General features: G+C 43.6%; 1 protein-coding gene across 1 annotated transcript in view; it reads right to left on the bottom strand.

Annotated features, from left to right (window-relative positions):
- The window catches only part of LOC136393537 (leucine-rich repeat and guanylate kinase domain-containing protein-like), a 113519-nt gene extending 91469 nt beyond the window's left edge, over positions 1 to 22050 (bottom strand). Inside the window, exons 1-5 of the mRNA XM_066366171.1 lie at positions 21809 to 22050; positions 9937 to 10044; positions 7576 to 7657; positions 3502 to 3602; positions 411 to 492 (exon numbers count right to left, since the gene is read on the bottom strand). Coding sequence (XP_066222268.1) covers positions 411 to 492; positions 3502 to 3602; positions 7576 to 7657; positions 9937 to 10044; positions 21809 to 21988 — 553 coding nt within the window. The 5' untranslated portion in view covers positions 21989 to 22050. The remainder of the gene's footprint in view (positions 1 to 410; positions 493 to 3501; positions 3603 to 7575; positions 7658 to 9936; positions 10045 to 21808) is intronic.
- Between the last annotated feature and the right edge of the window lie 3054 nt (positions 22051 to 25104).

The following is a 25104-nucleotide window of genomic DNA, read 5'->3' as shown; positions in this document are numbered from 1 at the left end:
CATTTTAAAGCGAGCTTCTTTTGTAAAATAAATAATCACTGATTTTTCTTATGACCACATCTGGATTTCCAGATACTGAATTTATACAAAATAGGGCGCCAAGTTTAAGTAAGTTTGGAAGGAGTCAGTTAAAATAGAACTTATCTGGTTCTAAAAATCAGCCTACATTTACCAGAACACTAGTCTAGCTTAGCTTTCCAGGTATAAAATGCTGTTGGTAAGCTCTGATTTACAGTCTTATTCCTTGGTAAATAAAACATCTTTCCTCATTCTCTGATTATTAATTCTTAATTACTTAAATGAGTCACACATCTCTAGTAAATTGCTTATTTCGTATTACTCGATGTCATCCGGTACATTTATTAATGTGTCTATTAACCAAATTTTTCCCTTTCTACATCAAAGGATACTGTCCAAAATTAGTTTAGTGAGAGCCTGGTATGCCGACAGATCGCTCATTTTAGAAATTTGGTTGCAGGAAAAATCCACCTTCTAAGGAGAAAAAGAAACAATGCGTCACACTTTGTTTTTCATCCATCTTAACTACAATAATTAAATGCAAATAAGAACGCATTTCTGGGTGGAGGGCTAGAATTTTTACTGAAAACCCATCCAAGCTAAAATAGTTGCCCCTACTTCATCACTGTCTAACTGGGATCCTGTCTGTCCCCTTTGAGACCCTAGGAAGACATCTTCCTGTGGCCAGAGCCGACATCCTATGACCCAAACGCTAGTTCCTGCAGCTGCTCTCTCCCCATCAGCATTTATTGTAAACTTTTTGCTTTTCATTCGGGATTCACCTCGGTTTCACCCTCATCACCATTTCTTTCAGATTCTCTACTACCCAGAAAACTGGGTTCAGTTAGTGTATACATACACCTTGTTTCTCCTTTCTTGGCCTTTTCTATTTTTATCTCAATATAGTCTCCATGTCACCCCCTTAGTGCCAGAAAATTCTTCCTAATCCATCCTTCAGGTCACATCTCTTCAACCTAACACCCTCTCTCAAAATGGACTATTTTAGGTAAGCATTTTCAACAATATCAGTTGTTCCTACTCAAAAATATGAGATTACAGAAATACAACATTAAATAACTTCCTTTAATCATTCACCTACTGGCAAAGGAGAAACAAAAAGAAAAAAAAATCCTCACTATTTTGAAACACTGCATTGATAATGTGCAGGGCACATTATAAACATTTTCTGGAAAACTATGGAGCAATTATATAATAAACACTTATTCTCATTTTCTTGTACCCTTTAAAACAGTGATTCCACCCCCCAAAATGCACTACGATTATTTTATCAATGCGTTAAATTCTTTTTTTTAAAGGGAAAACTGGCAACTCAAGTGGCAAGAGTTGGAAAGTTGTTACGTCGATTTACACTACAGCACTGGGACTGTACACATGGTCGGTCACGTGCAAGTGTATGAACCATGTGAAGATAGACATTTGTGAACTACACAGTGCTAAGTGAAAAGAACAGGACACAAGACCTCATGCCTACACACACTGCAGCTGTGTAAAATGTACACTAGACTGAAATAAGTCAGTTTGGCATATTGTTAATGGAGTTTCATGCTCATTGTTTTCTTCCATAGAATAATGATAAACTAGAAACAAACTTATAATTATCTGAGCTTACTTAAAATTGGCACTTTTTCATCAACACCTTTCGTTTCTTGTGCCCCGGCACGTGTGTCCTCGTGACAGCTACCCAACCCACCCGTCGGGGCTGAGCGCCAACACCGAGCCCTCCGTGCTGCTCTGGTGCCAGGCTTGCTGAGGCCTTAGAGGGCTGAGGTTGCTCTCACTCCCATCAGGAGTTCCATCGGCTCCCAGAGCTTGTAGGAAGCCCCCATCAAACCAGATGAAACTTCTTCACCTACTAAGAGCAAAACTGTCCTGGGAAACAGTGAGGCACAAGCCCCCGCCCTCTAGGAGAGGTGTGTTCTCTCTGGTTGGTGGCACAGAATCATAGACAACAAATAAAAAGGAAGCGGTTTCCCAGGGGGGTGTGATACGGGCTTGGGGTCTCAGACATCAGGTTCAACCCCAGCCCTACGACCTCCTGGGAAAGATTATTAGTCACTTAACCTTTCCGTCCTTCAGGGTCCTCGTCTGTGAAATAGGGCTGTTCCAGCTGCCTCACAGCTGTGTCGGGCACTAAATAAGAGACCACAGTGCACGCACCAGAATCTCCACCATTTCCTGCCCACGCTTACATGGGGTTCTCGTGGCTCCTCCCTGGGGTCTGGCCCTCCTCTGAAGTTGCCAATATATCAATACTTGTTCTTATTCTCCAGGAACATTAAAGAAGGGGGAGCTGCCATAGTGATGGGTATGTGTCATTATGCATTTGTCCAAATCCATAGTATCTATAACACCAAGAGGGAACCCTAATGTACACTACAGACTTGAGGTGACAATGATGTGTCAATGTGGGTTCATCAACTGTAAAAATTAAGAACAGTGTGTCACTGGTGGGGGGGGGTGTCAGATTTTGGATTTCATGTGTGTGCAAACCCCAGAAGAATCCTTTGGATCTAAATTAATCTGGTTTGTAAATAAAGTAAAGCCAGTCGCTTAAAAAAATGGCAATTGTTGGTGTCCGTGTCTAAATATAACTTTTAAATTAAACATGAGTCCAAAAGAGGAACGCTAATCCCAAACTCTGTGGCATTGGTCCCCAAATTTGTCAGCACAGAGAGCCCAAGTCTCGTCATTACGTTGGGCCACCTGAACTAGAATCTCTGGCAGCAGGGTCCAGGCATTGGTGGCTTTAAAAACTCCCCGGGTGATTGTGGTGTGCAGAAAAGTTTGGGAACCACTGCTCCATGACCTGTCTGCTTCCATGTGGTCTGTGGACTGGCAGCAATCACAGCACCTGTAAAGTTGCTGGAACTCCCACCCCTGGTCAGAATCTCATTTCCACCAGAACCTCAGGTGATCTGTGTGCACGCGCAAGCGCAGGACCCTGTGCCCTGCGGCAGAGCAAGCTGCTCTACTGGCCACGGCTCCCAGAGAGGAGTCAGACTCTGCCCCAGAAATGCAGACGCAACTGCAGAGAGGTAAGGATGAAAGTCTGAAATCCGTGCTTCCTAAGAAAACTAAAGGCTGGAGCCATAAGGACGGTACAATGTGAGCCCCCGGGAAATGTTTACAGAGTTTTCACATGTAAAATAATTCTGCTATAATGAAAACATACACATGATAAGTAGTATTTAAATAAGGGTGATAGAACAGAAGGAAGTTAGTTCTTTAATATGAACACGAGCGTTTAGCACAGCTTCCTAAAATGATTCCCCATTGACAGACCATCTCCCCTTTCCTAAATCAATGATGTATAAATCCTCTTCCCTTTTATTTCATTTTAAACACACGATTTATCCCTACCTCTTACTCTCTGAATTTCCTATTCTAGTGCCACTTTGCGGATTAGTGTACTTTGCAAACCACTTAACAAACATTATGTAATGAGTGCAATGATAAATCTACCTTGAGATTTTTGGGTGGCTTGAAATTGAAGAATGTTGTCAGTTTATTTTGAGAAGCATTAAGTTCTAGAAGATAAGGCATATAACCTACACAGCACAAATCTGGGGAGAAAAAAAGAGATGCACAAGAACATAAGCCAATAAAATAGAAATTAGACAAAACCATTAAAAACAGCCTATGTTACGTGAGAATATTTTTAAATGGTGGCGGATGCAAGCACATCTTACTTATTCCAGATCAGTGAAATGAATAGTGTGTGTGTGTAACGCGCATGCGCATGCATGGATGCAAAGCTCTCTCCGTTAGTCAGTAATTGAACCTTCTTCCCAGGGCCTCCCCCCACTTCCTCCCCACTTTTTCCACAACAATCAAGTAACAAATAACAGGCCTGCTTCATGTCCCACAAGATGTAGATAATCCTCTTGATAATTAGCCCCTAAATAACTGAATTGGGTCTTTTTTTTTTTTTTTTTTTTTTTGTATTTTTCTGAAGTTGGAAACAGGGAGGCAGTCAGACAGACTCCCACATGTGCCTGACCGGGATCCACCCGGCATGCCCACCAGGGGGCGATGCTCTGCCCATCTGGGGCATTGCTCTGTTGCAACCAGAGCTATTCTAGTGCCTGAGGCAGAGGCCACAGAGCCATCCTCAGCACCCGGGCCAACTTTGCTCCAATGGAGCCTCGGCTGTGGGAGGGGAAGAGAGAGACAGAGAGGAAGGAGAGGGGGAGGGGTGGAGAAGCAGATGGGCGCTTCTCCTGTGTGCCCTGGCCGGGAATCGAACCCGGGACTCCTGCACGCCAGGCCGACGCTCTACCACTGAGCCAACCGGCCAGGGCCTGAATTGGGTCTTTTCAGAAAGACTAAAAATGCCACCATTAGAGAACTTTTTTTTTGCTACAAAGGAAATTTTGTTTTTGTTGGACTTACTCCTACATCTCATTAATTTATTATATTTTGACTCTGGGTTGGCTCAAATGCATGTGTGAGGTTTGCGTTTTAGCCCAAGCAAATATTCTGAGCCTCGACTACTAAGTAAAGAACTGATGTGCTAATAGTCACTCCTAATGAAACCACGTGCAAAACATAAAAAAAAAAAATAAGTAAAGGACTGTGTTGCCTTTCTCTGCCTCTTTGCAGCTGATGCACTCCGGGACAGGAGGAGGAGGAGAGAAAATGGCTCAGGAAGAATCACACGAGGAGGCGCGACAGCCCTGTCTCTACTGGTCACTTCTTTCTCCACCTGAAAATGGTAATGATAACGTCTGCCTCTCTCCTCATTCTGGATCACAAACCAGCGGTCACAGTCACTAAAGCCAGATGGTCCCCACCAATTTCTACTTCATTCCTCTGGTCTAAACTATATCCTTCTTTAGCCTGTCTTTTGAAATGAAATTGTACTACGAGGGACCATCCATTGAAACATCAACCTTTCAGTGGGAGTTAATGAGCAAATCAAGGAAGCTGCCTGTACGGGGAAACCAAAGGAGACACTGTCATGCTTTACCAGTTTGGGTTGTTTGTCCGTTTTGAGCTCAGCTCTGTGTCAGTAATGGTCTGGACTGTCAGTTTCCACCAGCCCCTGCAGCCCGTTGGAGCTGATCTTTCTGTGGCAGGGAAGGGCGGTACCAATGGCGCTCTGTCTTGAAGCTGCAGCAGCAGCAGCAGCAGCAGCTACCACTTAGATGGAGGTGAAGAGATGACAAGTACATTTCATACTGTGTGGATGGCAAAAGCTTTCAAATCACTGACAGAAAAAAATCACGGTCTGGGACGCTGGGCTTCTTTTTCAGGCCTATTTATTATAATTCCCTACTTCGTGTGTAGTGACCTCCATGTCCACCAGATGGCAGGAGCACCTCGCGTCTACATCCGTGGTTCTCCCAAGTGCGGTCCTGGACAGCTTCAATTGGAATAAACTAGAAATGCAAATTCTCAATTCCCACCCCAGACCTGCTGACTCTGAAACTCGGAGGGTGGGGCACAATCATCTGTGTTTTAACAGTTCCCCCCACCCCCGTAGTTCTGATACAAATGAAGACGGGTCTACATCCGCCCATCAATAACACTGTCCACACAAAAAGAAACGCATACTGTACTGTACAGACAGCAGGTTCTCAAACACTTGATGAGTTAATAAAACAGGCCACAAAAGATGAAAGAAGACTGATCTGAAGAGGGAAGCTTCATTCGCAACTGTGGGCTCCTTGCTCAAGTGACAATGACGGTGTGAAGCCACATCTCTTTCCTCTTTGCTGAAGCTGCCCGCCTGCCCACCACTCCAGAACTCCTTATCCTGGAACCAAAGCGAACCTTGGAGGTGTGGGGTGTAAGTGAGTTCCTGCCAGTAACACTAAAAAAAGTCCTCCTGATGCTTTGATAGCTGAGATTTGCTTTAAAATAGTCCTGGGGGAGTGGGACAGGTAGGTCTACAGGAAGCAAGACAGGCACGGGCTGCTCATTGTTGAACCTAAGTATTGATGGCAATGGTCTTCTACTTGCTCACATTTGTAATTCTAAGGTGACCAATCGTCCTCCTTTAGGGGGACAGTCCTCTTTTGTAAATTCTGCCCTCCCTCGAAAAGTGACCTCCTACATGTCCTCCTTTTTGATATTGGAAGACTGATCTGTAAATGTCAGTATTTAATCGATGCAGTTGATCCATTGTGTGTGATGTGACATATTTGTATCTAAATGAGTACTTTTTTCTTACAGTTATTATTAAAAAGTAATAGATGTGTAAGCATAATTACAATATAAAATATTATAAATGTTTTTAATATGCATTTATCATATTATAGTATATTAATGTTGCAATGAATAAAATGTTTCTTTTATTTACAATATTGTTTAATTTATTTTTGTCCTCCTTTTCATTGTAAAAATGTTGGTCACCTTAGTAATTCTCCATAATCAAGTTTTATAAAACTGTGGGGGTGGGGGGGAGTCTTTCAAAACAGTAGCATTTTAAGAAAAACTATGCTAGAATACTTCTTAGCCATTGAAATGAACGAGCTGCTAAATTATTACAGTCATATGAAGTTAAAAAACAAAAACACCTTAAAGTGAGCCAGAAAAGACAATATCAGCAAAATTTAATTGTTACAAAAAAGACAAACGAACAAAGAGAGTATAAGGATTATCAGTGAAGAAAGCAGGTCAGGAATAAGGATTTGCTTCCTTTGTAAGAAATCTAAAGAAAACAAATCAACTTCAAATAAGATCAGACAATTAGAAACAAGGATTGAACTTTCAAAAAAATATAATTTCATTCCATGTGAACAAGGTGTCACAACGAATAGATTGTATATACCTCCAAGTGGCAAAGTTAATATTTAAAAAATCAACTGAATATACTGCTTACAAAAAATAGGGGATATTTAAAAATGAATATGAAGCAACAAAAAAAAGCATTTGATTTTTTTTTATTAAACAAGAACATCAGAAAAGCAAACAAGTCAAAGAAAGTTGTTTGATTATGCAAATGAGATGCAGAACCAACTTTTCTGTCATTGGTGAAAATGCCCTATACAAAAGGCTGAAAGTACTGGAGTATCTGCACTTTCCCTGATCCCCTAATTTTTGTGAGCAGTGTATACAGAGACCGCAAAAATAGAGGAAAAAATTGTGAGTCCTTCATGCTCAAATAAGAACAGAAGTAGAAGGTCAGGATTCAAATGCTGCAAATGCAAAAGAAAGGAAAGAATTCATTCAAGGGAAAATAAATGAACTCATCCACACTGAAGAAACTAATAGAGGGAAAGAAAAGGGAACCATCAGATATTCAGGACATACTGAAGAAGTAATAAACCCGGCCATAAAAGGAAGAAGCAAACATTCCATCTGACACTCTCAGCCATAGCATAATATTGCATGTTTGCTGCCCTTGACTTTTTCTTTCGTCATCAGTCATTGGTGCCTTTTTTACATGGAAAGTGTGGGATCAATATGCACATTGATCCACAATAGCATTTCTGTCGAATTTTGTAGTATTAAACTATACTATATACCAGAGAGCTTAAATTTTAAAATGATCTGGCGATTCATCCATTTACTGGAATGACAATTACGTACCTTCAATTCTATTTACTGAAACATCCAACTTCTGGAGGTGAACATATCCACACAGGATGCTAATGTCAATCAAGTCACCGCCCTGAGAAAATAAAAGGTAAGCCTTGAATGTTGCTTTGACAGATTAGTACTCAGTCTTCTTGAAATATCTAGAAACGGTAGTTGACAAAAGAAATCCAGAATTTCTTTTATAAAACAAAGTTGAAGTGAGAGGACAAACTCTGAACTCTAGCACTAATAGGATCTCAAAACAGACTATATGCTCCATTAAAAACCGCCTTCCTCTGAAGAAAATAACAGCTTGGAAAATTAGTGGTGTTAGCAAGAACAAACGCAACATAAAAAGGCAAATTAAAGTTGTGTCAGGAAGATCTTCAGAGCAGAGTTTTATATTTAAAAAAAACAACAACATGTAGTAGTAATAAAGCCAAAGACATTATCTGGTTGAAGAGAAAGCAAATGGCCTAGAATTTAAATGGGATGTTAGAATTCACACCTCACAGGGAGATCATTGATAATAATACTGCCCACAGTTTCACAGGAATCACTGTGTGGACTCTCTCCCACAATAATCTCATCTAATCAAACACCCTTTGAGATCCTCAGGGTGGATTCTTTCCAATTTAGAGAGGAGGATTATGAAGTACAGAGAGGTGCATAAATCGCCTAAAAATCACACAGCAAGTTAGTGACAGAGAAGCAGATCTAAGTCTCCCGAATCCTTTTCTAACATTCCTTCCATGAAATCTTGTTTTTGGTGCACTTCAGCAGCAGTGGAGGGGTGTTTGGTCCCTTGGAACAAAGATCATATTGCTAATTTATGTTGTGATATTCGAATCAGAAAAAGTCTACCACTGAAGTGTCATTATAAGCAAGTTCTCAAATGGGATAATAATAGTGTTTAATACAGGCCACTAGAACAGTAATAAATAAATACTTATTAAAAACCTACTATGTTCTAGGCATTGTACTTGGTGCAATGAGAAATACAACAATGAAACTGAGTTGTATTGTACCCTTAAGAAAACTATGACTCTGGTCATAGGAGAGAAGCGACATCACATGTAATGAGAGAAAGTAAAAAAAAATAATGTGTCACATAACTAAGATATAAGGGGAGGGAGAGATTACTAAACCAGGCATCCCTGTGAAGGTGTATTCAGTAAGACAGGTTATGAAGGCACAGTAATTCACTATGTGATAGCGCCAATGTAAGGAGGTCAGTGGCAAAGCAAGTTAAGCTTCAGTTCATCTGGCTGAAATAAGATTTAAAGAATTGCTTTTTTGGGGGGTGGGGGAGGGTAGATCAATTTAAGGGATAGAGCTACGTACATAAGAAGAATATTGATCGAAAGGGACTCGTGTGGGGATGTGTTAGCCGCTGGAATTACTTACCATTCTAAAGCCCAACAGTGCCAACCACATGGGGTGCTCCCTGCGAGTTATTGCCTCCCTGGCTGAGTCATCCGTCAAGTGTTATAAAGGGAAAATAGTCAAGGGTCGCAGCCCTAAGATGTGGTTCCCAAAGGACATGCCATGGAACCAGCAGGGGTGAAAAGAACATTTCTTGGATAGTTGACAAGAGCAAATCCAAGACAGAACAGCCCTACCATGAATTTCACCCACTTAGGACCAATTATGGCTCGAGAACAAAATCTGCGTGTGCTTATTTCATGAATGTGTCTGCCTTTATTTTGTAAATCTCCAAGAAAATACTTAATGCTTTACCATATAAGGAAGCAAAAAAGAGTTAAATGGTTTTTCTAGGACCCTAGAAAAGCAAAACAGGATTCTGTTCCTATGATAAAATTGGAGCCAGGATTCTGTTACACCGTGACTAGTATTAGAATCTTAAAAATTGATAAATAACGATCCATTTTTTTTCATTGATAATAGTTATCTTTAGGAAAGTGAGAGATAGCTCAGAGCTACTTAGTTCTTGACATACTTTTGGGGTGGGGGAACATCAATACCAAAATCTCTTGTTCTCCTGGATTCAGATAATAAATTTTGGTCCTTGAGCTGATCAGAGAAAAAATTCTTAGAGATTTTGATTAGTTTTACAGAATCAAATTCAACCTTCTGGAAAGAAGGCATTGATTGCTATAAAAGAGACTACTTAAGATGAAAGAAATAGACTATGAAGGGAATGAAAACAAAGGAATTTGAGGAGCTGAATATTAGACTAGAGAGGACTCTTTGATGTCTAACATTTACATAAATAACTCTTATCACCAGTCTCCATCCCATGCGAGACTCTGAGCTTTGGGGCCACCACCAAAGCTATGTGCACCAGAAAAATGAATACGGTCCAGCCCCCGCTGAGGTGTAGCCAGACTACAGCGATCTCGTCCGACTCACCGATAAAGTCAGATTGAGGTAGACGTGCTCAGTCCCAGAGCCCGAGCGTCCCAGCTGGGACAGTGTCTCAGCCACGACCTCCTCTCGCAGGACCCCATCGAATTCCTCCTGCAAAAGAAATTGGGAGAGGTGGCCAGAGAGGGCTGCTTATACAAAAGGCACAAGCCACCTCGTCAGATCCAGCACTGGAATTCTTTTTTTTTTTTTGTATTTTTCTGAAGGTGGAAACGGGGAGAGACAGTCAGACAGACTCCCGCATGCGCCTGACCGGGATCCACCCGGCACGCCCACCAGGGGCGATGCTCTGCCCCTGGGAGGGGGGGGTCGCTCTGCCGCAACCAGAGCCACTCTAGTGCCTGGGGCAGAGGCCAAGGAGCCATCTGCAGCGCCCGGGCCATCTTTGCTCCAATGGAGCCTTGGCTGCGGGAGGGGAAGAGAGAGACAGAGAGGAAGGAGGGGGTGGGGGTGGAGAAGCAAATGGGCGCTTCTCCTATGTGCCCTGGCCGGGAATCGAACCCGGGTCCCCCGCATGCCAGGCCAACGCTCTACCGCTGAGCCAACCGGCCAGGGCCCAGCACTGGAATTCATTTTTTTTTTTTTTTTTTTTTTTTTTTCATTTTTCTGAAGCTGGAAACGGGGAGAGACAGTCAGACAGACTCCCGCATGCGCCCGACCGGGATCCACCCAGCACGCCCACCATGGGGCGACGCTCTGCCCACCAGGGGGCGATGCTCTGCCCATCCTGGGCGTCGCCATATTGCGACCAGAGCCACTCTAGCGCCTGGGGCAGAGGCCACAGAGCCATCCCCAGCGCCCGGGCCATCTTTGCTCCAATGGAGCCTTGCCAGCACTGGAATTCTTGCTGGAGAAAACAGGTCATCAGTTAGCTTCCTATTGGCTAATTTTGCTGGATTCATTCAATTTACAAGTTTTATTAAAAGAGTAATAGTCATTTCTACAGAGAGGCTGTCCCTTAGTTTTCAGACATCCAGGGACCGGGGGTAACCCAACGCGCCCTTTCCCCAGTAATTACAGAAAGGGGAGTTACAGGTGGTCCAGTGCTAGGTTGCACCATCTTCAACTCCCTGACGACCACCAGCACATGAACACTAACATCGGCACAAGGACACAGGATACAGAAATCACACCAGTATGGCTAACCTCGGCGAGCATGGGGACTATGATGGCACAAGGTCTTTTCCAGGTTTCCTATATTGATTCAGGAACCAACGATGCCACTCAAACTGCTAGTACTGAGGGCATAAGTAAGTAGTCACGTGCTACTGTAAAGATTTTCTTTCTCCCCAAATCTACACTAACTCAGGGAAGCAGCCACCGCTCACATGGAGATAGTGCTCCAGCTTCAGGGCTGGGCAATCAAGTTTTCTGTGAATCTCATAGCCTCCATCTATAACTATGGGGAGAATGGGAAAAAAAAGTCTATGAAAAGCTCTTAACACATTGGCTAGAATATAGCAAGTATTCCTAATAAATGACGGTTATTACTACAATTGATGAAGTCAGAGATTCCACATCTTAATGTTTCATTCATCCATACTAGTCCACTTGTTCATGAAATGGGGGAGAGAGATTTATTTTTTAAAATAGAGTTCCAATCTTATCAAGGCCTGGTGAACAGAGGTAAGGGTGTTATATTTCCTCAGAAACTTTCCACCTAAATGTCACAGCTGACCGGACACAGCCCCTCCATTTGCTGGATAAGAGAAGATATGGCACCCCTTACCTAGAGCAGGCGGATGTCCATTTCTCAGCGTAGCTATTGCTATGGAGACTGGCAGACTGGCAGCATTTCCCCAGATCTCCAAGGCCAGATTCCCCACCCTCCCCCTCAAATCTCCTTTGAGGTTCCTGTCACCTGCCAGTATTACACCTATCCCTTCTGGTCTTTGGTCAAATTTCAGTCCTTTTATGCCTTCTATCTTGGGTGCCTTCGGAGTTCCCAAGGATGGCCATTCAACACCTCTACTACTCTGAGCACACACACATACACACATTTCTTGACGTTCATCAACTTCAGACGCCTTAAAATTGATCTCTGTTCAACTTTAGGCACTCTCTCCCCTGGCCTTACTTACCCTGGATCTGGTCACCATGCTGAACTGCTTGCCCTGAGAAACCAGAAAGCCCAGTATTCCATCACTCTCTGATCTCACAAGGGCCTGTTCTTGGCCCTCTCCAATGCCTACAGAACTTGTTCTTGGATGACAACCGATTCTGCAGCCTGTCCATCCTTTTCTTTCTCAGTGTCTACCTGTCCCCTCCTGACTATACTTCTTTCCTTGTTGCTTAGATGTGTTTCTTGTAGGCAGCATATAGTTGGATTTTCTTTTTTAATCCATTCTGCTACTCTGTGTCTTTTTATTGGTAAGTTTAATCCATTTACATTTAGTGTAATTATTGACACTTGTGGGTTCCCTACTACCATTTTATAAATTGCTTTCTGTTAGTTTTGTATCTAGTTTGATTCTTCTCTTTTGTTTTTCTATCATTTGTTTCTGTTTGTTTGTGTTCCATACTTCTTTCCTCTGTTGCTACCTTTTTTAAGTCATGTGTTTTTGTGGTGGTTTTTTCAAGGGTGGTTACCATTAAGTAATGAAAAGGGTACCTACCATATTCATTGTAGTACCCTATTTTATAAGTATTTCTGCACTTCATCGTCCTTTGCTACTGTTAATCTCCATTCTCTCCCCCCCTTTTTTTTTCCTTTGTTGTCACAGTTTAAGTTTGGTTTTATTGTGTTCTTGGTGGAGCTGTTACTTGTGGTGTTGTTTTTTTTTGTTCTTTGAATCTGGTTGGAAAACCCCCTTTAGTATTTCCTGGAGTGGGGGCTTTCTCGTGATAAATTCTCTCATCTTTTCTGTATTTGTGAATGTTTTTATATCTCCTTCATACTTGAAGGATAGCTTTGATGGGTATAGTATTCTTGGCTGAAAGTTCCTCTCTTTCAGGGCCTTAAATATTGGGGTCCACTCTCTTCTAGCTTGTAGAGTTTCTGCTGAGAAATCTGATGATAATCTAATAGGCCTTCCTTTATATGTTGTACTCTTCTTTTCCCTGGCTGCCTTGAGAATTTTTTCTTTGTCATTGGTTTGTGTCATCTTTATTATGATGTGCCTTGGAGTGGGTTTGTTGGGGTTAAGAAAACTCGGTGTTCTGTTTGCTTCTTGAACTTGAGGCTTTAGTTCTTTCCACAGGCTTGGGAAGTTCTCGTCTATTATTTGTTTGAGTATATTCTCCATTCCATTTTCTTTCTCTTCTCCCTCTGATATACCTATTATTCTTATGTTATTCTTTCTGATGGAGTCAGATAATTCCTGTAGGGCTTTCTCGTTTTTTATTATTTTTGAGTCTCTTTCTTCTTCTCTCTGTTGTGCCTCAAGTTGTTTGTCTTCTATTTCACTAATCCTATCTTCAATCTGGGTTGTTCTGCTAGCTAAGCTTGTTACCTCGTTTTTCAGCTCGTGAATTGAGTTTTTCATTTCTGTTTGATTTGTTTTTATAGTTTCAATTTCCTTGGTAATATATTCTTTGTGTTCATTGAGTTGTTTTCTGATCTCCCTATATTGCCTTTCCGTGTTTTCTTGTATATCTCTGAGTATTTTTAAGATTTCTATTTTAAATTCTCTGTCATTTAGCTCCAAGGCTTCCAATATGTTAAGTCTTTTCTCCATAGATTTTTCCACATCTATTTGTGTTACCTCTCTTTCTTTTGTATCCATAATATTCGATTTCCTCTTTCTTATTGGCATCTGCGGGTGGTCTTGTTGATAGCACTAATTAGAATTAATAAAGAGTAAAAAGTAAAAAACAAAAACAAAAACAAAAACAAAAAAAACAAAAAAAAAAAAAAACAAAAACAAAAAAACAAAAAAAAACAAAAAAAAAAAACAAAGGGTAAAACACCCCACAAAAAAAAAAAAAAAAAAGCAGTAATAATTTATTATTTCCCCTTTTTTTTTTTCTTTGTTCTCCTTCCCTCCTCTCCCCTCCTCAGGGAAATATCGTGCCTATAATGGAGGGCCTGGTTTGCGGTGAAGAGTTCAAGGGGGCAAAAAAAAAATAAATAAATAAATAAATAAATAAATAAAAAAAAAAAAAGGGAAGAAAATCTTAGACAAGCATAAGTTGATCTGCCTGCGGGTGACGGTCAACCAAGAGATATAATGAGAGGGACAAGCGGGAACCAGAAAAAAGGACAAAAAAAAGGAATAATCAAGAAGAAAAAATAAAAATAATAAGTAAAAATACGTTGTATTAAGTGGAGCAAAGACCAAATACAATGGAGACCTTGGGTTGGGAGGACCCAAAATGCCACAAAAACAAACCAACCAGAAAAAAACAAAAACAAAACCGAAAAAGAAAGACAAAGCCAAAAAAAAAAACCTTGAGTCCCAAATTAACTAAATTGTTCGTGATTGAGGATTAAATGGGAGGAAAGTAAAACGAGAAAAGAAAAAACGAATAGAAAGGAAAAAATAAGAAAAAGTGAAAAACGAAGGAAGAAATAAAAAAGGAAGAGAAAAAAACAAAATAAGGCAAAAAAAACAAAAGAGGAGAGAGTGAGAATTAAGTGTCCTGGAGTATAACCCCAAAGGAGGGTGAGGATGAAGGAGAGAAATAAAATGTAACACTTATGGGTAGTGTAGTTCAAGAAAAGGGAAGCATAAGATGGGCAGAGAATAGAAGGGCTGAGGTGGAGGAAATAAAGGCAATAAGATAGAAGGAACAAACAACAACAACTACAAAAAAAAAAAAAAAAACCAACAAACAGTGGAACAAGCTGCAAAGTCTGTGGATTTTTCCTGATTTTGAGATGTCAACCTCTTCTTCCTTCTCCTCTCTCCCTCTTCCCGGTCGGCGACTCTGCACCCCAGGCCCTGCCCCTGCGCCACACCCAGGCAGGGACTTGCAGTTGATGGGGTTCTATGGCAATGTCACACAATTGGCTTTAGTCTTGTTGGTAGTCAAGGCCTGCCGGCGTCTGCAGGGTCTAACGACGAGAGAGTTCGCCTTCGTGGATTCTCTCTCCCAGTCCCCCCCTCCCGAACCAGCAGCCTGGCGATCCAGCCCCAAGGCTGCCACTGCTTCTGCCTGGGGAGTAAGAGGCTCAAAGAGCTGGGAAATCCCCCCTCTATCCCCACTCAGTGCAAGGCTCTGGGAAGGGCTCTGACAGTCAGGGCCTCCAGTGTAATCAGGCGGGGGTGGGAGTCAATTGTTGTCAAGGTGATTGTTCTGCGCCTAGCATTCCGTTGGACCTCTCAACCCAGGCTTTCCACACTTTGTAGCCTGTTTTGGCCGGTAAAAAGAGGCACTAGTCTCTGCTTGCGACTAGTGTGGTATAGATCTTATTATCTGCCAAGTCCTTCTTGTTAGCGTTTATCCCTGAATATGGAGGCTCTATCAATCAGAAGTTGCCCCCGCCCCTTTAGCGAGAGGCACCAAAAAATATCACGCCTCTTGTCTTGGGTCGGTGAACTGAGAGAGATCTTATCAATTAGAACCGAGGGTGCGCAGATTTCACGGGTTAAGTTAATTTTAGTAATTGGGTCGCAGCTGTGCTCCCGAAGGTATTTCAGGCTGCCTGCGCGCGCCCCTCCCCCAACGCTTGATTGTTAGCTTGAATGGCTGGGTGAGGTGCCCCGCCCACGGAGAGAATCTCCCAAGGAGGGAATACCGCCCTGGGGCCTCTCCCGCTCCCCGTGCGCGGGCCGCTGGGAACGTTAGCGGTGCTCGGTCTGCAATGCTCGGTCTGCAATCAGACCGGGAGTGCGCCAGCGGCTGTTTGCCGCTGGCTCTGCAACCGACCCACTGCTCGCGGCGGCGGCGGCGGTGGCGGCGGCGGCGGCGGGGGTTTCCGAGTGCGGGATGACTTACCACCGGCGCACTTTCTCGCGGCTTGAATGAACGTCCCTGCGGTAGCTTCCTCCACACCCTCGTCTCTCAGATTCGAGTGATAACAGTCCTTTTGCTTTCAGTTTGCTCCGAAGATAAATTTTCCTGTTTCTAGTTGATAAATTTGTTGTGATTTTGGGGAGATCTGTCGGACGCGCTGCTCACGGCGCCATTTCCGTGACGTCACTCCGACTATACTTCTTTCCCTACTGGTTATCCCTGAGAAATGTCAATGTCTCTACCTTCATGTTTCTGACTCCCTGTCCCTGGTTACAACCACCATATACCCATGCGGACCCGAATCAAGTTCACCATCAACTACTGTGCAGGGATCGGGTCATGTTCGGCACTGGCCAGCCGAGTACACAGGCAATCTCAGGACTTGAATCAATATTACAACAAAGGCCGGCAGGGTGCTCTATCCACAGGGCGCCCTTTTTTGTCGGTTCTAATGGGGAGCAGGAGAATAAAAACGGTTTCCCTGGGGACAGAGCAATTAGGTTGAGACCCAAAGTTGTGGGTTCTTCTGGAAAAGGGGAGGAAAGGACAGAAGAGAGGGTCAAGAATGGTACAGCAGGCAAAAGGGGAAACACGTACAAAATCTCAAAGGCAGAGGCGAGCGTGGCCCATGGGGGGGCACCAAGAGTTCAAACTGGCTGCAGCATGAAGTGAGAAGGGGGAGTTCAGGGCCGGGACAAACACAGGCTGAATGAGTTAAGGAGCCCGCTCTCCCCTCAGCTGCGGAGTGGGCTGGGAAGGCCCCACACCAGGCATCCTGGTACCACTGGAAGTCGACTGGGAGCTGGGCTCGGTGCTGTAGGCATCTCCCACTGCCCATCAGCAGCCTCTCCACCCCACCGTGACTGGTTAAACCTTCAGCACTCTCCTCAACGTGTCCAGCACCCCTACTGCCAGCGGATGCCCTTCTCTGCTCCTTTGGAGGCCAAGAAGGAACAATCAGACATGACCCCCCTCAACGTTCCACACCTGCCTGGCCCAGGGCTTCTCATCCGGGTCTCAGAGAAAGCCTGCTCCTTCTCCATGCTCAGGCTCCCACTTGTTTCCGCAGGGAGCGTGCTCAGGGACCATCAATTTTGCCCTCTTTGCCTGTGATTTCAACTAGTCACTGTCATTGGCCAGCTACGCAAGCTCTGAGCCTCTTCTGTCCTAAAGCCCCCTCCCTCCAGTCCTGCGTGTCCCATTATCTACAGCTGGCGTCTTGCTTCTTAACCAAGCTCCTCCAGGGTGGCCTTTTTTATCTTGTAGTTCCCCTTCTTCACCTCCCATTCACTCTTCGACTCACTAGCGAGGCTTCTGCCTCCGTCACGTCACAAAATCACACGGGCCCAGGTCTCTGAGGACCCGTAGACAGGCAAAGCCAATGGGCACCCTTCTGGCTTCGTCTCACTTCACACGTTGCCAGCAAAACCACCCTCCGTTCCCAACGCTCTCCTTGCCTTGGCTTCCCTACCACACAGCTCTTGCTGCTTCTGCTTCCCTCACTAGTCCTTCCCACTTTCCCTCCTCAAATCCTCCTCCTCCTCCGCTATTTAACCCTTTGAGTAGTGAGTTTTTTCATGCTCGCTGACCCCTAGAAGTGAGTTGTTTTTTTTTTTTTTTCAAAAACGGAAATTAGTTTCAGTTACAGCTTTATTAACTTATAATCATGTTTGTTTGATAACCCGTTTATGGAAACAAGAAGAACATATATTTGCCTTTTTTTAATGTTGCCTTACACATTCTTAAAATAAAATTTTTGTTTTGTTTTTTGTATTTTTCTGAAGTTGGAAACGGGGAAGCAGTCAGACAGACTCCCGCATGAGCCCGACTGGGATCCACCCGGCACGCCCACCAGGGGGCGATGCTCTACCCATCTTGGGGCGTCGCTCTGTTGCAACCAGAGCCATTCTAGTGCCTGAGGCAGAGGCCACAGAGCCATCCTCAGCGCCAATGCAAACTTTGCTCCAATGGAGCTTTGGCTGCGGGAGGGGAAGAGAGAGACAGAGAGGAAGGAGAGGGGGAGGGGTGGAGAAGCAGATGGGCGCCTCTCCTGTGTGCCCTGGCCGGGAATCGAACCCGGAACTCCTGCACGCCAGGCCACGCTCTACTACTGAGCCAACCGGCCAGGCCCTAAAATAAAAATGTTTGTACGGGCCCTGGCCGGTTGGCTCAGCAGTAGAGTGTCGGCCTGGCGTGCGGGGGACCTGGGTTCGATTCCCGGCCAGGGCACACAGGAGAAGCGCCCATTTGCTTCTCCACCCCCCCCCTCCTTCCTCTCTGTCTCTCTCTTCCCCTCCCGCAGCCAAGGCTCCATTGGAGCAAAGATGGCCCGGGCGCTGGGGATGGCTCCTTGGCCTCTGCCCCAGGCACTAGAGTGGCTCTGGTAGAGGCAGAGCGACGCCCCGGAGGGGCAGAGCGTCGCCCCCTGGTGGGCAGAGCGTCGTCCCTGGTGGGCGTGCCGGGTGGATTCCGCTCGGGCGCATGCGGGAGTCTGACTGTCTCGCCCCGTTTCTGGCTTCAGAGAAATACAAAAAATAAAAAAAATAAAAAATAAATGTTTGTACGATCGTACTCAGGATGGTCAAGAGACACGAGGACGTACATGAACGTCTGTACTACTCAAAGGGTTACACATTCACCCCCAGGTTCTCACCTTGGCCCCCCTCGCCTCTCCTCTTCTCTTCCTGGCTGATGACACACACGCTGATGCCGATAATTCTTCCCATGTATACTCGGAGCCTTTTTCCCTGACTTTCAGTCATAGGACTCATATATCCCACTCCTTAATACACAGGTCCATCTATTTCCTGTTTCTTATTGTGGCTAATGGCCTTAATATCCCCCTATGCACCCCCGACCATGTCACAGACCAACAGTCACCCCAGATTGCTAATATTCAATTAGTAACCACCCCATCTCAAATATTTTACATGTTTTCGTCTGTAGCTTCCTTTCTATTTCCACTTCCACTGCCTTAATCCAGACTCCTGTCTCCCCTCCAAAGACATCAATGACCTCCTTGCTTCTAACCTGATCCCACTCAGCTGCCAGAGATCCATGTCAGAACACAAAAGCCCAGAGCCCTCCACAACCTGGCCCCCACCTTGGCTGCTTTTTCTGTTCTTGCCTGTACCTCTCATCGGTGAGAAGAGCTGCTGTCCACCTGCCCGCACACCGCCTCTCCACCCAGACAAGCGCCTACTTTCCTCAGTCTTCTACAATCCCTGCAACCCAGCCGTCACCTGTACACGGCTATACCTCACATAATGAATAGCTCTGACTTACTCACGTTCTTCTCCCACCTGGAGAGGAACCATGCATGTCCTCAGTGACGTTCCCACCATATTCTATTTTTACTGTTGCTATTACTGATAACAGCGATAATTTCTGAAGGGGCCTACTCTATATCAGACACTGCAGTAAGAACATCAACACAGTTTCTCATTAAATTGGATGCTGGTAACTATCCAATGAGTAGCCATTATTACCCACATTAGTTACTGGGAAAGAGCGGTTTTCATGCCCCATATAGTCAAAGAGTGCGTCCTACATAGCAATCATTCAATGAGTGTTCGTTCAATGAAGGCTAAATTAGTTAAATCACTTAATGGGCTGTAGTTAGCAGATAAAAACACGGAAGTTATTATTTGTATTAGTGACAGTATAAACGATGTATTATGCTAAGTATTTTACATATAGAATCTCATTTAATTATCACAACTCTCCTATGAGATAGGTGTTATTATAATTCATATATTACAGATGAGACAGAGAGAGGTAAAGTAGCTTGCTCAAAATCTCACAACTAACAAACGACTGCACAAAACCAAAGACTATTCTCAACAGCTGGTCTGCACTGCGTCCCTTTAATTCATAAGGGCTACGGAGGTTTGAGGCTAATTTGCATTACAGGCACTCAGTAATCACTGTGACCATCGTGGCATTATAAAGCTTAAACAGGCTAAAACATGGAAAGTAAGCATTGAACATAAAAGCTCAAATGTTTCCTTTTAAACTCTACAGTTTATTCAGTACATTAAAACTTATGAGATACTGTAAAAAGCTAAAATAGAACGTAAAAACACAAAATAAATATGAATATTCAGAACGTGTATGAAAGAATTAACAAAGTTTTCTTACATTCATCCTATAAGCCAAAAAGGAATAACTATATGTAGTTCAAGTCACCCTCTCCACGGTTTGTTAATGGCATACTGAAGGCAGGTGAACAGTGGTACTAATGAATCCCACAGCTTCAGAGCACGCGCTCATTAGAATAATAGTGAACTGGTGAATCATTTGTGAATCCCTCTGGGGTGGAAGCTGGTGGAAACCACACAAACATCTCGAAATTGTAAAAACACTGCTACAGTTATTCAATAGTAACTGCTAAGGGTTGCAAAGTAAATCAAAGGGTGAACCAATAGAGAATAATTTCCTATAAAATCCACTTTAAACAAAACTAAGGCATCACCAGCCCATGTAAAAGGGAGGTAGAAGAGAAGGAAAGACAAAACGAAGGTGTGAAAATGGGCCAAATGTTGAAAGTGAACAAAAGGAGGTTACAAAAGAAGGGAATCCACGTGGGGTCGAGTGTAAGTGGTTAATGGTGGAATCAGAATAACAGAAGACAAAGCAAGTTACTGAGGGAGAAGAAGAAGAAATAAGAGTAATAAGGAAGAGGGCTTGGCTTCCAGGAGGACAGGTGACTAGGGCAACGTGCAGAGGTGCAGAAAGGGGAAGCCAGGAGAGTATCACAGAAGCGGGGCACTGGAAACATCCCGTTTCTCTGTGTCATATCCACTTCTGAAAAGAATGTGAGGCAATTTAGACTACAGAGGAAGAGGAAAGGGGAGGGAAAAACCTATCTAAAGAAAAGCTATTGAAATTAAGAAAAAGACTGATTTGAGTTTCCTGGCAGCAACAAAAAGAGGGAAACTTAACAGTTTATTGAAAAGAAGCAAATCAATCTGTTTGCAAAAGAAATGGTTTTGGGTGGTAGTTAGAAGAGGCACTGTATTAATGTGAGTTTGTATGAACATGGAAGGTAAGCCGTTACTCCAGTAAGGTAGATGGAATGCTGGGAGCATTCTCTACATCCTAAAATACCCCCAGCTGGGCTGTGTTGCTTGATATTTATCATAAACACCTGGCAGAAGTAATAGATTAAACTTTTAAGTCACTTAGTGTTTGTGGAGGTACTTCTCAGATTATTTCAAAAAAGTAGAAAATAGTAATAATAAAGTTTTTTCTCTAGTGAAAAGAGGAGAAAGGAACTTCTAAGTAGGCGAGAGCACTGGAGTAACTTCAAATTCATGGGGGGAAAGTGCCGAGGATGTCCGAGACAGAACCCTTTCTATTCACAATTATTGTCCAGGTATTAATTTTGACAAAGTTGAAATCATAAGTTCCATAGAAATAGATAATTTTTCATAACGACGCTGTATAACTTAAGAAAGCAAATGTGCGAACGAAAAATAAAGGAGGTACTTGGGGAATATTTCAACAAGGGGCGAGGAAACGGGGTAACAGGTGGGAAGAAAAGAGGGGGAGCCCAGGGTGGTGACCGCAGGGAAGAGGGGGTGTGTGGGAGGCGGGGAGGGTATGGGGGACTAAGTGGTGAAGGAAGGAGACCTGCCTTGGCGTGAGGAACACACAATACAGTGTACAGAGGATGTGCCGTGGAACTGTGCACTTGAAACTTGTATAATTTTGTTAACCAGTGTCACCCCAATAAAGTAAATAAATAGGAAAAAAAATTAAATATAGTAATAATAAAAAACAGGGGCAACCTCGGAGCTGTAAGAGGCACTCCTGGAGGCAAAAGCCCAAGGAATGGGGCAAACACAGGCTAAAAAGGGTGCGTGGGGAAGCTGCCCCTGAAGGAGCAGGGCCCCAGCGCTGGAGAAAAGAGCGAGGGGGTGAAGAATTGGGGGATGAGGTGAGGGGAGGCACACACCTCCAAATTCAGGGTCTCGGACTCGGAGGACTCCTCGGATCCCATTCCGTCCTCGTCCTCGTCTTCGTCCTCGTCCTCGTCCTGGCCCTCGTAGTCCTCTTGCTCCAAGTCCTGATACGGGTGAATGAGCTGACGGAGCAGGAAGGAGGGTTTGGAAGTACTTCGCCGTCTCTGCCCCATGGGAAACGCAGCCCAGTACTCCTTTTCCGAGCGCAATGAAAGCGACTGGAGCCGGGTTCCCAAACCGCTGGAGCCCCTCGCGAATAAGCTGGGCTTTGGCCTCTGGGAATCTCCCCCGAAGGAAGCCATCCTTTTTACCTGGGTTGCCTAGGAGACTGACTCTTGGGGCAAGGCTCCGCAAGGGATTCTGGGGGTTGTAGTCTTCGCTCCTGCACGAGGCTTCGCTCTCAGCTCCACCTGGTACACGACTTCCCTTTCCTTTTTGTCTGCTTCTTCGGGTTTTGTTTTTTTATTTTAATTTTTCTCTCGCTTTGTTTCTTTTCGTTTGTCTTTCTCGTTTTCATCTCTTTTTTCTGCACCACCTTTTTTTGGTCTGTTTTCTCCGGACCTCGAGGCCCCCTTTAGAGCTTTTTCATCCCACCTGTGAACCCCCATCCTGTTTCATTCACTAAGGCTCCTTTCGCAGAGTCGGATTTGGAAGTGTCAGATGTCTCTCCGTACTCTGTCCGAACGCCAATAACCCTCAAAATTTTCTCCCTGCAGACAGCCCGGCACGGCTCCCGACCTAATGGTCTAAATTGCGTTGCAGATCTTAAAGAGAAACTACCAGGCAACAACCAAACAGCTAATTTACAATAAATTTACATTTTTCCCCTGGATATGAAAAGCCAAGTCCTTGGGGAGAAAAACTGGCAGTGGTCGAATAATCCAATCCAGAAACATAAAAGAAAAAAGACTCAAATTGACACTGTATCTGAAAACTTCTGAAAAGCTATTAGTATCCCATACATAACTGTATTAGTCAAGTGACATGCACTGGTAATTATTTTTGTCTTTTTGCATAGTTCCTCTTTGCAGTTTTGTAGAATACTCTTGCAAGATTACAATGCATGATTTTACGCTAATGTGATTTTATGTGGCCCAAATCCCATAGCTTTAAGCTCCACCAAGTAGACTACAGAAAAGCAGAATGAAAATTATAGTAACTATTATTGTCAGTGACGACAATAGGGGTCCTTGCAGGGAAGTCGTCCTTGTTCTCCTGGCCTCACAGGGCCCTTTCTCCATGCTTCAGTGACAGCAGTTACAAGTACAAAATGACCCTGTCAATGGCTGTCAGAGAAAGAGAAAAAATGCTATGGACACCATCCATTGACTTTCTCAGTCTGGAGGGACCGTTAAAACTGACATAAAGCTTTCAGAATTACCTTCCTTCGTTAGCTTAATAGTCATAAATATAAAGGCCACAGTGGAAGTATCTCTGTTAGGTGCATTTTGTGGCTTGCTTGCTTCATTTCTCCGTGGGCAGAGATTCCTTCAAAGGGTATTTCCCCACTTTCACCTGCCTAGGACCTGGCTCTCGCTAACTGATATAGGAAAGAGGAGGCAGGGTATATAAAAATGGAAATACAGTATGTTTTGTTTTTTTTTAAATAATCAGCATTTCTAGCAAAGCAAGTTTTTCCAATGTCAATCTATTAAGGAATGTCCTTCAGGGACAAAACGCCCCTCCCCCCCAACCACCAGACTTGTTTGCAGCTGAGCAAGAATGAGAATCGACCTATCGTTGCTCCATCTTTGCTCTTGCTAGTTCACCAGAATTCTTTCCGGGCTGAAATTCCATCAACGGAATCCCTACATTGGGATTCTGGTCATGAAAATTTAGGACACTGCTTGTATAAAAGTTATTTTACCAGATAGAGAAGACAGAATTAGGGATAATAGGGTTCTCTACAGAACTAATAGGAGATAAAATACAGGAATTAGCTTACATGATTATGGATGCTAGAAGTCCCATGACCTGGCAAGCTGGAAACCCAGGAGATCCCATGCCATAAATTCTAGTCTGAGAGAGGAAGAAGACAGATGTCCCACCTTCACAGTCTTTTTGTTCTATCCAGGTCTTCAACTGATTGGATGAGGCCCAAACACATTAGGAAGAGTTACTTGCTTTACTCAGTTTACTGATTCATGTTAATCTCACCCGGAACACTCACGAGTGCACCCAGAGTAATGTCGGACCACGTCTGGGCATCCTGTAGTCTACTCGGGTTGGCACATCAAATTAACCATTGCAGAAGGTGACGCTAATGGGTGGTTTCTAAGGTGGGGACAGAAAGTAACTACTGGAATCTGAAAAGCACAGAACAGGCCTCACATCTCTGTCTTTGCACCAGTCACGCTGTCCAGTCACAGGGCCTCGTGGATGTTCTGCTTGAACCTCATCCTCCACTTCATACTCTACTGTCTGGAGAGCACTCTTGCCCTCCTTAAGGTCTATGGATGATACAAACCATTAAGAGTATTAAAAAGTCTAGGATGCACATAGAAATAATATAATATAATATAATATAATATAATATAATATAATATAATATAATATAATATAATATATAATCATGATAATGATAATTGCCACAAGCATGAAAAAGTACAAGTAGACAAGAGCTGGCTTTGGAATCCCCTCCCCTTCAAATGATACATTATTTCTTCAGAAGTGAGAAGAGGATGGCAAAAAGAGAAATCATACATTGACACAAGTCCCAGGGCCTTTCAATGAGCGATAGGACTCTGGCAACACAAACATCTGGAGAACAAAAATCAGTAACCGTCAGAATAGCATCCAATCCTGACCTGTAGCCTGTTACTGCCCAGGTGAGCCAATATCTGTTTGAATTATTCATCTGCTGCATAAACAGTCTTGCAGATATGAACAGCATAGTATGAATATGCATTGTATGTTCATTATAAATAAATAGAGGCTTAGGGCATTTTTCAAAGTTCATTCATTATTGAAATCCCCAGCTCTCGCTCCGTCACGCTTTGCTATTTGTCCCTGACCAAATCAAGTTACTTGCGAGTCCTTCTCGATGGTGAATTCATTCAGCAAGTGATTTATCGCCTTCAGAAAATTATTCTGAAGAAAAATCAAGTGGAGAAAATTAATATTAACTATTTAGGTACTGTCTTCCTACTACAGCTTTTTAAAAAATTGTGGCAAGCCTGATCACAAAGTGGTGCAGTGGACAAAGCATTGGTCTGGGATGCAAAGGACCCAGGTTCCAAACCCATAGGTCACTGACTTGAGTAGAGGCTCATCCGGTTTTGAGTGTGGG

This window comes from Saccopteryx leptura, chromosome 2, assembly GCF_036850995.1.
Source record: "Saccopteryx leptura isolate mSacLep1 chromosome 2, mSacLep1_pri_phased_curated, whole genome shotgun sequence".
NCBI lineage: Eukaryota > Metazoa > Chordata > Mammalia > Chiroptera > Emballonuridae > Saccopteryx > Saccopteryx leptura.
This window is presented reverse-complemented; position numbering and strand designations above follow the sequence as displayed.